We start from the raw sequence: 13,857 nt of genomic DNA on the forward strand, positions 1-13,857 counted from the left end.
GTGTAACTCTAGTTGTAATTGTAATTGAACACCACCAATAATGTATAACTGTAATTGTAATTGAACTCCACCAATAATGTAACTGTAATTGTAATTGAACTCCACCAATAATGTGTAACTGTAATTGTAATTGAACACCACCAATAATGTATAACTGTAATTGTAATGGAAGGCCTAGATTTGCATAACTGCTCAATTACAACTCAAAATACAAAAGCAAAGATAAATGTGTTTTATAATTAAAAAAAAAAATTAAACAAAATTGAGAAAAATACATATTTATCTTAACTGCCAGATGTCAGGCCAATAATAAAGGAATTAATACAGAATAAGTAATACAGCTAAGTTTTATTTATAAATAAAGTGTACATCAATGATTTTACTTAGTCTACTGTGGGATTCAGACTTGGGGTTCAATTACAATGTAATTGGTAAAATTAAGTAATTAATTACAATTATAATGTATTTGTAATTATAACTGTAATTGAACATCACCAATATGGTTAAACTGTAACTGTCATTACTCAGTCACAATACTGAGTAACTGAAATTGTGACTGGAATTGAAATCTGCAAGTACCATGTAACTGTAATTGATAAAAGTGATTTATTTCAAGTCTGAGCCAACAGTATTACTCCTGCTTAAAAGAAAAAAAACAATACTTACCTATAATCGATTTCACCCTTCATCTCTGTCATTTCAGATTGTACTTTTAAGGCACATAACCTCACCTGAATCAAATTTCAAGTTAACTTCTTTAATTCACTGAGCATTGTAGACTTATATATGAGAGAGAGAGAGAGAGAGAGAGAGAGAGAGAGAGAGAGAGAGAGTGATCAAGGGAGGTAGGAAGAGAGATAGCTGGATAGATAAATATATCAAGTGAATCTATCTCAATTACCCCATATTATTTTTAGTAAAAACACATAAGTTTTTTGTTCCCTTTGCCCTATATTGTTTGTATTATCAGATGTTGTGATTACTGCTAATCATTCTCAAATAATTTTCACTACTGTTTGCACTAACTGTTCTGATAGATGTTTTATTTGTCTTACTATTCATACGTCTGAACAATGCCTGTCCAGCCTAACATAAATCTGTTTAGGCTTCCCCAATATATTGTTATTTATAGTTGAACATAAACCATATATAATGTATCACATGAAAACATTGTTTAATATTAACATTTCTACCTGTTTTTAAGATTTTTACTGTGAATTAATTAGAAAATCACAGTTTACAACCAATAATTCACACTTGGAACTACCAGGTTTGCTAACACTTGGTAGATTGGTAGGTAGATAGGATGGTAGTTAGGAAGATAGAGATAGATTTATGAATTATAACTTAAATGAAAAGATTTCATACATTTCACTTAACAAATGAGGGCTAGATTTTTGAGTAATTATGTACAAGATTCAAGACAGATTAGTAATTATATATGAGATTGATTGATTAATAACTGCACATGAGATTAATGATTATTATAAGTAGTAGTATTATGCATGAGATTCATTATCAATTAGTAATTATGTATGATATTTGTCTGATTAGTAATTATTATGAGATTCATGATCAATTAGTAATTAAGTATGAGATTCATGATTGATCAGTAATGAAGTATGATATTCATGATTAATTAGTAATTATGTATGAGATTTATGATTCATTAGTAATTTTGCATGAGATTCATGAATGATTAGTAATTATGTACAAGATTCAGGACTGATTAGTAATTATGTATGAGATTTATGATCGATTAGTAATATTGCATGAGATTCATGATTGATTGATAAACTGTACATGACATTCACAACTGTATTAAATGTGTATGAGATTCATGATTATTTAGTAGCTGAGTTCAAGATTTGTGATTGATTAGCAATTAAGTATGAGATTCATGATTATTTAGTAGTTGAGTTCAAGATTTGTGATTGACTAGTAATTAAGTATGAGATTCATGATTATTTAGTAGCTGAGTTCAAGATTTGTGATTGATTAGCAATTAAGTATGAGATTCATGATTATTTAGTAGTTGAGTTCAAGATTTGTGATTGACTAGTAATTAAGTATGAGATTCATGATTATTTAGTAGCTGACTTCAAGATTTGCGATTGATTAGTAATTAAGTATGAGATTCATGATTATTTAGTAGTTGAGTTCAAGATTTTGTGATTGATTAGTAATTAAGTATGAGATTCATGATTATTTAGTAGTTGAGTTCAAGATTTGTGATTGATTAGCAATTAAGTATGAGATTCATGATTATTTAGTAGTTGAGTTCAAGATTTGTGATTGATTAGCAATTAAGTATGAGATTCATGATTATTTAGTAGTTGAGTTCAAGATTTGTGATTGATTAGTAATTAAGTATGAGATTCATGATTATTTAGTAGTTGAGTTCAAGATTTGTGATTGATTAGTAATTAAGTATGAGATTCATGATTATTTAGTAGTTGTGTTCAAGATTCATGATTGATTAGTAATTAAGCATGATATTCATGATTATTTAGTAGTTGTGTTCAATATTCATGATTGATTAATAATTAAGTATGAGATTCATGATTATTTAGTAGAGTTCAAGATTTACGATTGATTAGAAATTAAGTATGAGATTCATGATTATTTAGTAGTTGTGTTCAATATTCATGATTGATTAGTAAATATGAAATTTGTTATTGATTAGTAATTTTGTATAAGTTTCATGAATGATCAGTAACTGTGTATAAAATTCATGATTGTTTAATAATTGTGTTAGAGATTCATTACTGATTAGTAATTTTGTATGAGATTCATTACTGATTAGTAATTTTGTATGAGATTCATTATTGATTAGTAATTTTGTATGATTCATTATTGATTAGTAATTTTGTATAAAATTAATTATTGATTAGGAATCTTATATGAGATTCGTGACTGTTTAGCAACTAAATACAATACTGATGTTTGTTTAATAACTGTATGAAATTTATGACTGATTAGAAACAGTGAATTACTGTTTAGTCAATGCATATGATATTCAATAAAATCAAGCTTGCCACTTGTTAAAGGTCTCAGATGACCATTGAGGATTACTTGTAAAAGCTTAGAGTATTTAAGTTTTGAAATAATGATATTTTTACATTGTACAAAGTTTGAAGCAATCCAGAATCACATAAAAATGTATAGCTTGGTGGCACATTTATTTGGTATTATTCTAAGACAAATATATACCCTCTCAAGTAAGTATGGGAAAATGTAAGCTGTAACTTACTGCCCCTAAAAGAACTGCTGAATGTGCATTTAAAAATGTATCAAATTTTAACAGTTTAAATATTTTGTATTCTTCTTATGAAAACCAAAGATAAGTAAATACTGGAATGTAAATTTTTCAGTATGACATAATTATTGTGGATACTTCCATCTCCCACAACAGAGATCCGGCAAAACCAATTTATGGCAGGTCATATCTCTTTACTTATTTCTTATTTTTAATGATCTAAAACTATTTCTTTCGCAGGCTAATATCTGTTATCATTAAAATAAACATTTTTCTTTTTCATTATTTTATAAGGTACAGAAGTTGCAACTATATCATTTTACATCCATTTACAATGCTGTAATACACTTAGGCAACAAGTAACATCATACCAATGATGTCTTAATATTGTTAACAAGTGACATCATATTGAAGACAAGTGACACTGATGATGTCATAATGTAGGTAACAAGTGATGTCATATGAATGTCATAATGTAGATAACAAGTGATGTCATATCAACGATGTCATAATGTAAGTAACAAGTGATGTCATAATGTAGGTAACAAGTGATGTCATATCAATGATGTCATAATGAAGGTAACAAGTGATGTCATAATGTAAGTAACAAGTGATGTCATATGAATGTCATAATGTAGATAACAAGTGATGTCATATCAACGATGTCATAATGTAAGTAACAAGTGATGTCATAATGTAGGTAACAAGTGATGTCATATCAACGATGTCATAATGTAGATAACAAGTGATGTCATATCAATGATGTCATAATGAAGGTAACAAGTGATGTCATAATGCAGGTAACAAGTTACAGCATACTAATGATGCTATAATATAATGATCACATCATTTCAAGCTGTTGCCTTAAACAAGATGGCTGCAATGGTGGCCATACTGATGTCAGCTTGGCACCATTTTCATTTAAGACCAACTAGTGAAAATCCAGTGTTGATATGGTCATTTTATTCAGGACAATGGTCATTTTATTCAGGACAATGGTCATTTTATTCAGGACAATGGTCAAGATGGCCACTGTCATGGATGTCTCAATGTCACCATTTTCATTCTGGCCCAACTAGGCATCATAAGAAGTCTTGCAGAAGAAATTCCCTGTCTACAGGATTTTCTATTCAGGAGGACTAGGGATAAAAAGAATTTCTAAATTGCATAATGGTGCCCGTATTGAATGCTCAAGGCAGCATTTTCATATTGAATGCTCAAGGCAGCATTTTCATACTGAATGCTCAAGGCAGCATTTTCATAATGAATGCTCAAGGCAGCATTTTCATATTGAATGCTCAAGGCAGCATTTTCATACTGAATTCTCAAGGCAGCATTTTCATGCTGAATGCTCAAGGCAGCATTTTCATATTGAATGCTCAAGGTAGCATTTTCATACTGAATGCTCAAGGCAGCATTTTCATACTAAATGCTCAAGGCAGCATTTTCATCTAGGACCAACTAGATATCATAAAAGCTCTTGTAATGAAGAAAACATGTCAGAAGGAGTAGCCATAAAAACGACTTTCCAGGTGGCCACTGTGGCTGCAATACTGGATGTCTGAATGGCACCATTGTCATTTAGGATTAATTGGACTATGTATTGAATGTATGTGTAAAGTTTCATGGTAATACTTGAAATAGTTCAGGAGAGGCAATCACAAATGTGTGTTAATGAAGAGGTGGACAATGGATGATGAACAGCACACTATGCATAAACTCTTGTGACCAGTAGTGCTGAGAATCATTTAACTCCTTTTCATTTAGAAATATCAACTTACAGCATCCTCTGGATTGACAGGTATTCGTCTTTCAAACAAATCTTCCAGTAGTTGATGGAAGACCATATCACACTCCACTGGATCTATAGGGTTTAGGTATGGGTCGATGAACAGGCGTTTCTGTGGATAATATTATGAATTTTATTTTAATACATTCCAATAAAGTAAATAATGCTGTAACTATTTCCAATTTTATCATGAAAATTATAGAAAATTCAAACACATGCATTAAGATACTTTATTCATTGACCAAGATATTTTACACTGCTACCATATATTTTACACTGCTACCATATATTTATTAACCAAGATAATTTACACTGTTACCATATACTCATTAACCAAAACAGCTTACACTGCTACCATATATTTTACACCGCTATAATATATTCACTGCTACCATATATTCATTAACCATGATACTTTATACCGCTATCATATATTTATTAACCATGATAATTTACACTGCTACATATATTCATTAACCAAGATAGTTTACACTGCTACCGTATATTTTACACTGCTACCATATATATTCAATGCTACCATATATTCATTAACCATGATACTTTATACCACTATCATATATTCATTAACTGCCATACTTTATACTGCTGTCATATATTCATTAACTGTGATACTTTACACTGCCATTGTACATTCATTAACTGTGATACTTTACACTGCCACTGTATATTAACTGTGATACTTTACACTGCCATTGTACATTAACTGTGATACTTTACACTGCCACTGTACATTAACTGTGATACTTTACACTGCCACTGTATATTAACTGTGATACTTTACACTGCCATTGTATATTCATTAACTATGATACTTTACACTGCCATTGTACATTCATTAACTGTGATACTTTACACTGCCACTGTACATTAACTGTGATACTTTACACTGCCATTGTACATTAACTGTGATACTTTACACTGCCAATGTACATTAACTGTGATACTTTACACTGCCACTGTATATTCATTAACTGTGATACTTTACACTGGCATTGTATATTCATTAACTGTGATACTTTACACTGCCATTGTATATTCATTAACTGTGATACTTTACACTGCCATTGTACATTAACTGTGATACTTTACACTGCCATTATATATTCATTAACTGTGATACTTTACACTGCCATTGTATATTCATTAACTGTGATAATTTACACTGGCATTGTATATTCATTAACTGTGATACTTTACACTGCCATTGTATATTCATTAACTGTGATACTTTACACTGCCATTGTACATTAACTGTGATACTTTACACTGCCATTGTACATTAACTGTGATACTTTACACTGCCATTATATATTCATTAACTGTGATACTTTACACTGCCACTGTATATTCATTAACTGTGATACTTTACACTGGCATTGTATATTCATTAACTGTGATACTTTACACTGCCATTGTATATTCATTAACTGTGATACTTTACACTGCCATTGTACATTAACTGTGATACTTTACACTGCCATTGTACATTCATTAACTGTGATACTTTACACTGCCATTGTATATTCATTAACTGTGATAATTTACACTGCCATTGTATATTCATTAACTGTGATAATTTACACTGCCATTATACATTCATTAACTGTGATACTTTACACTGCCATTGTATATTCATTAACTGTGATACTTTACACTGCCATTATACATTCATTAACTGTGATACTTTACACTGCCATTGTATATTCATTAACTGTGATACTTTACACTGCCATTGTATATTCATTAACTGTGATACTTTACACTGCCACTGTATATTAACTGTGATACTTTACACTGCCATTGTACATTAACTGTGATACTTTACACTGCCATTATACATTCATTAACTGTGATACTTTACACTGGCACTGTACATTAACTGTGATACTTTACACTGCCATTGTATATTCATTAACTGTGATACTTTACACTGCCATTGTATATTCATTAACTGTGATACTTTACACTGCCATTGTATATTCATTAACTGTGATACTTTACACTGCCATTGTATATTCATTAACTGTGATACTTTACACTGCCATTGTATATTCATTAACTGTGATACTTTACACTGCCATTGTATATTCATTAACTGTGATACTTTACACTGGCATTATACATTCATTAACTGTGATACTTTACACTGCCATTGTACATTAACTGTGATACTTTACACTGCCACTGCACATTAACTGTGATACTTTACACTGCCATTATACATTCATTAACTGTGATACTTTACACTGGCAGTGTATATTCATTAACTGTGATACTTTACACTGCCATTATACATTCATTAACTGTGATACTTTACACTGCCATTGTATATTCATTAACTGTGACACAGACAAAGTATAGTTGGATAGATTAAAGGACTGAAGGAATGAAGGATGAATGAACAGCTGGAATCAGATCAGAAGAAAGGATGATAGAAATATGAGAGGTAAGGAGACAGTGAGAATCTTCTCTTAAGGTCCACTTTATTAAGCTATCAACTGTTATTTACAATGAAATTATAAGATATATAAAGGGGTTAACTTTTTTCTCTCTTTCAGAACTGAGATGAAGCTGTTTAATACAGCTTTGATGTTACCTGTAATTTGAAGAATAAGATCCAATTTTTGCCTGATTATTGTCTATTTTGTCTGCCCAACTTATGAAGTAGACTGGTTTTATGACCTACATCTTACCTTGAAGACCAGTCTCATATCCTTCTGTCCACACCCTTTGGCAAGCCTTTCCCATTTACTGATAGTGTCCGAGAGTCTCTCATCTGAGGTCATGCTCCTATCTGTTAACAATTAAAAGGCTGATGAGCAGAAATCTTGCCGAGTGGAAAGAAATCATAAAATCATTGTTATAGTCAGTAGATGATGATTGGGACAACGTACTATTTTTCAAACATTGTGAAATATCTTTCTTTTTAAATAATGAATGAGCAGAGCTTGTCAAACCTGGCATGGAGGTTAGTAAAACAATTTTTTTTTCTAAAACATGGAATCGATCCAAAGTGTTAAAACACAGTCTCAATCCCAAGTGTTAAATACAGACTCAATCCAAAGTGTTAAAAAAATAGACTTGGACAAAATCAAAAATTCTTATGCCATGGCTGATTGGCTATTACAAAAGAACTGACCAATCGTACATTAGAATTTTGAGTCTGAATATAGCAAAGACTGAATGAGATATGCACATTTTACGTTTTAATGATTTAACAGCCTCTGATCTTACAAACCGCTGATCTTGCAAATTACAAAGATTTAACAGCCTCTGATCTTGCAAACCACTGATCTTGCAAATTACAACGATTTAACAACCTCTGATCTTGCAAACCGCTGATCTTGCAAATTACGATTTAACAACCTCTGATCTTGCAAACCGCTGATCTTGCAAATTACGATTTAACAACCTCTTACCTTGCAAACCGCTGATCTTGCAAATTGCAACTATTTAACAACCTCTGATCTTGCAAACCGCTGATCTTGCAAATTACAACGATTTAACAACTTCTGATCTTGCAAATTTTCTTGCATTAATTTGTGATGTTAATACTGTACAATAATCCATCATCACAAACTCACCAGATTCCGTACCTTCATACTGAAAGAATCCATTGATTCTTTCCTGGTGTGCCAACTGGTATAATGATTTCCATTTCTTGTTTCCAGTGAGTTCTACATTTATTGTTTGATACACAAAACAAATCTGTAGTAACTGTCAAGATAAAGCTGATACTACTGATGAAAAAATTATAAAAATAAAAAGTTAGAACTATTGAACCAATTTTTTCCACTACTTTTTTTAAAGAAAGCACTTCTTCTCACCTTAATAAGGTTAAATAAAAGGTAAGCATATTTTCAATTTATAAGAACCATAACTCTAAGGTGGCCAAAAACAATTTACCTGAGATTCCAACAACCACGACCATGAACTCTAAGGTGGCCAAAAACAATTTACCTGAGATTCCAACAACCTCATACAATGCAAAACATTCGGCATCCGATCTCATTCCAATCTTGGCCTTTATCGTCTTGATCACCTGAAAAGTAATTTGGAAAAATGAAAATTAGAGTCAGACATCAAGTATGGATACAAGACAATTCAAAACTGATAGGTATGTATTTTTTGGAGTGAGCTATTCTGTGTGAATGTTTAAAATATACGGATATTTATATTGTCTTCAACTGTATTACAAACAAACTAGCCAATATAACCTAGAATGATCATCTTATAGTACATACAAGCTTGTCATACAATTCTTTTTATACAATTAAAAATGAAGTCATCAAAAATACAACAGTTCCTTCAAAGGATTTATGTTGTACTGGCCAAAAGGAATTTCCTGGAATTCAGGATAAGACCGTTTCTTCCTTTTAACTTGAGAGTGCAGAAACAATGTCTGATGTTCTTCAGCAATAACATAATTTTTAAATTAGCTGCTTTGTGGACAAAGTGGAAGTCAGATTGGTGACATTTTCATTTAAAAGTCATACAAAGTCTTGCAGTGAGAAAGAATCCCGTACTGATATGACCATCCATTTAGAAGAAGTAGCACTGAAAAGATCTTCAAGATGGCCACTGTGGAATACGCGATGTGTGAATGGTTCAATTTTCATTTGGGACCAACTAGACATCGCAAGAAGCATTTCAATGAAAACCTCATGTCCATTCAGGAAAAGTAGCAAAAAACAAAATTTTCAAGATAGCCAATGTTGCAGCCATATCGATTGTGTGAGCTGCGTGATTTTCATTTAGGCCCAACTAGGCATCATAACAAGTCTTTGGGTGAAAACCCCATGTCAATATGACTTTCTGTTCAAGAGGAGTAATGACAAGATTTTCAATATGGTTGCTATTGTGGCCATATTGGACATTAGGCCAGCACATTTTCATTTAGGACCAAGAATACTTCATAAAAAGTCTCTTAGTGAAAATCCCATCATGGTATGGTCATTTGTTTTGAAGGTGTAGTGATAAGATTCTTAAGAAGCCCAATTGTGGTGGCCATACTGGACATCAGTTCAGCACCATTTATTTTACCATCAACCATACATTATAAGAAGTCTTAAAGTTTAATCCCATGTTGAATAGTTATCACTACTGTTAATGAATGAAGGGTCACTTAAAGTTTATTCCCATTGACAGTAGTGATAACCAGATTTTCAAGATTGCCACAGTGGCTGCTATTCTGAAAGTCTGTGTACCATCATTTAAATTTAGGATCGATTAGGCCACAAAATAAATGTGCTTGTATAGTATCCAGGCATACCCTCCAAGTAGTTTCAAAGGAATAGTGCTAAAAAATTTGCTAAGACAGACATATGGATAACAGGATATCCCATAAGCTCCCATATGCTCTCCTGGTCAGAAGAACTAACAATACCTGCACTGATTTGTTTCCCACCCACCACCACCCCAGGCATTGAAAACCATTGTTGCCTGCCCCTGTAACATTATACCAAATATGATCACTATCACAGTTAGTGTAGAGGGAGTTCAGGTGACTAGAAAAACTCATCAATCATACTTGCTTATAAATCAAGTCCAACAGTAAACAAAATACAGAAATACAGGCAGAACCTGATCTGCTGTTTCATGTTGTTTGTTCTACTGATTACTCTCAACAAACTGCATAGAACCAAATCTGCTGGTGTGTTATTTGACAACAGATCTGGGTCTAAGCAGTTTGCAGCTAGAATCAACTTATGACCATGCATAGATTGTAACGATAGATGGATGCAAATGACTGGACATAATAAACTAATAAATGAAAACTTGGTATTATTGTAAGACATGAACACGGTTTCTCAATTTTCGAAAATTTGCTTTTATAATGCAGATAAGTTTCGGAATCTATCACCTCTCCACAGGTTGCTGCCGAGTCAAATTCGATAATTCTATATTCCCCATTAGGAAGGTAAATCTTCTGGTTGATGTGTTTTCTGCAAAATAAGAGATTCTGAATTAAGGATCCAAGTGCATTCATAATACAGTGTTTGCAGTGCAAATTCAAGGCATATTTTTTTTGTTTTATTGAGCATGCTTTGATAGAGAAAGTTTAGATGAACTTTGATATATCATGTCTTTGAATAAATTTGCTCTGTTAAGAATAAGTTCAACATACTGCATTTTCATTGGAAAATGATGTTCCTTTAAAGAGAAAATAAAAGGTGGAAAAGGGTGGATTTTTTATATAACATGGATTGGAGTGGCTCTAAACTGCACAACAATACATGTTAACGTTTTGCATCTCATGATGTTTTGAGCCAGCTTTCTAACTATAATTTCAAACATTAATGCATTGCACTGTGTGTGTGTGTGAGATTTGGATTTTTAATGTAGCTTTAACAATTATTCAGTCATATTTCTATGATGTCTGCAGTGTGGCAGTTTATATTGATGTTTAGCACTGGGGCATCATGCCACAGACATGTAGCATCATGTCCCACCCACTCACATTATCCTGACACCAGTCCTAACACTAACCTCTTGATGCTGAGTGACAAGCGAGACAGCTGTTAGTACCACTTTTATAAGTCTTTGGTATGACTCGGTTGGGAATTGAACCCATGAACTCCAGCATCCAAGGTGGATGCTCTAACCACTAGGCCACAGGAGCAGTGCACTGCACTGAAATGGTGACATAATTAAATTTTACAATGATCTAAATCTAAAAGCAGTGCAAACAAAACATAAATTTATTTCTTTACCTCATTAAGGTGAATTCAATCTCTTGGAAAGATGGAGGAAATTTTCTCTTCTTTTTCTCTTGAGTTCTTGCAAGACACTACAAAAAAGACACAGAGTTTATAATATACTACGCCAAGACACTACAAAAAAGACATAGAGTTTATCCCTTTACCTCATAGAGCATAGTTACAAAGGGCAGCATGCTATAAATAGAACACCTGTTACCTATTCGACTCCATAAGCATAGGCCTGCCTGTTAACTGTTAAGCAATGTAGTGTAATTTAACCATTTTACATTTTTGGAAAAATTTAAGAGTAAAGTCCGATTGTTATAGCTGTGTAATATTTTTCACGGAAGAATTTATTATGTGCTTTAAAATCTTGAGAGAACTTGTTCACCATCAAGTCAGTGAGGCAGCGTGACCAACCGTAGCGGCCATATCTCATACTCAAAAGTTACAAGTTTTTAGTCTGCGTCTACATAACTAAGTCATCTGAATTTGATAATTTATAAAAACTAATTGCTGCCTACATCAATATCAGAGCCTTTACCTAAGTTATTGAATCTTTCATAGTTGTGATTCAAATCGTGAAAACTTCGTAAGTACTGAATGAAATCCGCGACCTCCATTTTGGAAAGTGGAGATTACGACCCGGTTTCTTTAAATAGCAGATATCGACCAGAGCATGAACAGTGACCACGTGATCTGACGTAATTGTCATTTGCAGAAATGAATGTAGTATCTAATAGAGGGTTGTCCCGCAAGGTGGCACTACGAAAACCCGCTAAAAATGGCTGATGTTTACAGCAGGCGTCAAAAGGCGCTTCATTGTGAATGGAGTAGAGGTGTCAAAAGGCGCTTCCATGCGAATGGAGTAAAGGCATCCAAGGACGCTTGCATGAGGTAAAGGGTTATAATATACTACACCAAGACACTAAAAAAAGACACAGAGTTTATACTACGCCAAGGATAATGTAGTCTATGCTTATTGTATAAAAATACATAGATGTAGGTTTCTGTCACATTTATCTCCCCTGTCCATAAATGCCTTTCATATATGGCAACATCTAGTATAACTAATGAAATAATAGGTCAGTCAATTAATAGGTGTGCTTAAAATAATTATCAAAAAAAAAGTTTGATAATCAATATTTTAGGAAGACATTCGACCTCCATTAGAAGTTAACATTATACTGAATTTGTTACTGCTTGGCTCTTACTGGACAAATTTGAGTGAAGCAGTGGTGAAGTGGTTTTATGTGATGTGGTGAAATGGTTTTATGTGATGTGGTGAAATGGTTTTATGTGATGAGGTGAAGTAGTTTTATGTGATGTGGTGAAGTGGTTTTACGTGATGTGGTGAAGTGGTTTTATGTGATGAGGTGAAGTGGTTTTATGTGGAGGTGAAGTGGTTTTATGTGATGAGATGAAGTGGTTTATGTGATGAGGTGAAATGGTTTTATGTGATGTGGTGAAGTGGTTTTATGTGATGAGGTGAAGTAGTTTTATGTGACGAGGATGTAGTAGAAAATGGTGAGATTCATAGCAAATAGGCAGAAAAATTATTAAACATTGTGATAGCAAATCTGATGAGGACAGTCATGATGATGTACCATTAGCAAGTCTGATGAGGACAGTTATGATGATGTACTATTAGCAAGTCTGATGAGGACAGTCATGATGATGTACCATTAGCAAGTCTGATGAGGACAGTCATGATGATGTACCATTAGCAAGTCTGATGAGGACAGTCATGATGATGTACCATTAGCAAGTCTGATGAGGACAGTTATGATGATGTACCATTAGCAAATCTGATGAGGACATTGATGATGATGTACTATTAGCAAGGCAGTGATAGCAAGTCTGATGAGGACAGTTATGATGATGTACTATTAGCAAGGCAGTGATAGTAAATCTGATGAGGACAGTCATGATGATGTACTATTAGCAAGGCAGTGATAGCAAATCTAATGAGGAGAGTCATGATGATGTACCATTAGTAAGGCTAAAAAATTATAATATACTCTATATATACTTGCTTACAAGTTGAGTCCAAATGTAAACTGCACAGACAAAGATCTGCTGTCATA

The 13,857-nt window shown here is 32.8% G+C and overlaps 1 protein-coding gene across 5 annotated transcripts in view; it reads right to left on the bottom strand.

The window, feature by feature from the left end:
* LOC149804198 (unconventional myosin heavy chain 6-like) overlaps nucleotides 1–13,857 on the bottom strand; it is a 294,440-nt gene that overhangs the window by 23,225 nt on the left and 257,358 nt on the right. For all 5 annotated transcript variants that reach the window (XM_089937853.1, XM_089937830.1, XM_089937846.1 and 2 more), the window contains 6 exons: nucleotides 11,783–11,859; nucleotides 10,933–11,014; nucleotides 9,030–9,111; nucleotides 7,763–7,863; nucleotides 5,041–5,160; nucleotides 667–731 (listed from right to left, as the gene is read on the bottom strand). In XM_089937853.1, the coding sequence (XP_089793979.1) occupies nucleotides 667–731; nucleotides 5,041–5,160; nucleotides 7,763–7,863; nucleotides 9,030–9,111; nucleotides 10,933–11,014; nucleotides 11,783–11,859 (527 nt within the window). The remainder of the gene's footprint in view (nucleotides 1–666; nucleotides 732–5,040; nucleotides 5,161–7,762; nucleotides 7,864–9,029; nucleotides 9,112–10,932; nucleotides 11,015–11,782; nucleotides 11,860–13,857) is intronic.

Source organism: Sinohyriopsis cumingii, chromosome 2 (genome assembly GCF_028554795.1).
Source record: "Sinohyriopsis cumingii isolate HCF-2022 chromosome 2, ASM2855479v2, whole genome shotgun sequence".
Classification (NCBI taxonomy): domain Eukaryota; kingdom Metazoa; phylum Mollusca; class Bivalvia; order Unionida; family Unionidae; genus Sinohyriopsis; species Sinohyriopsis cumingii.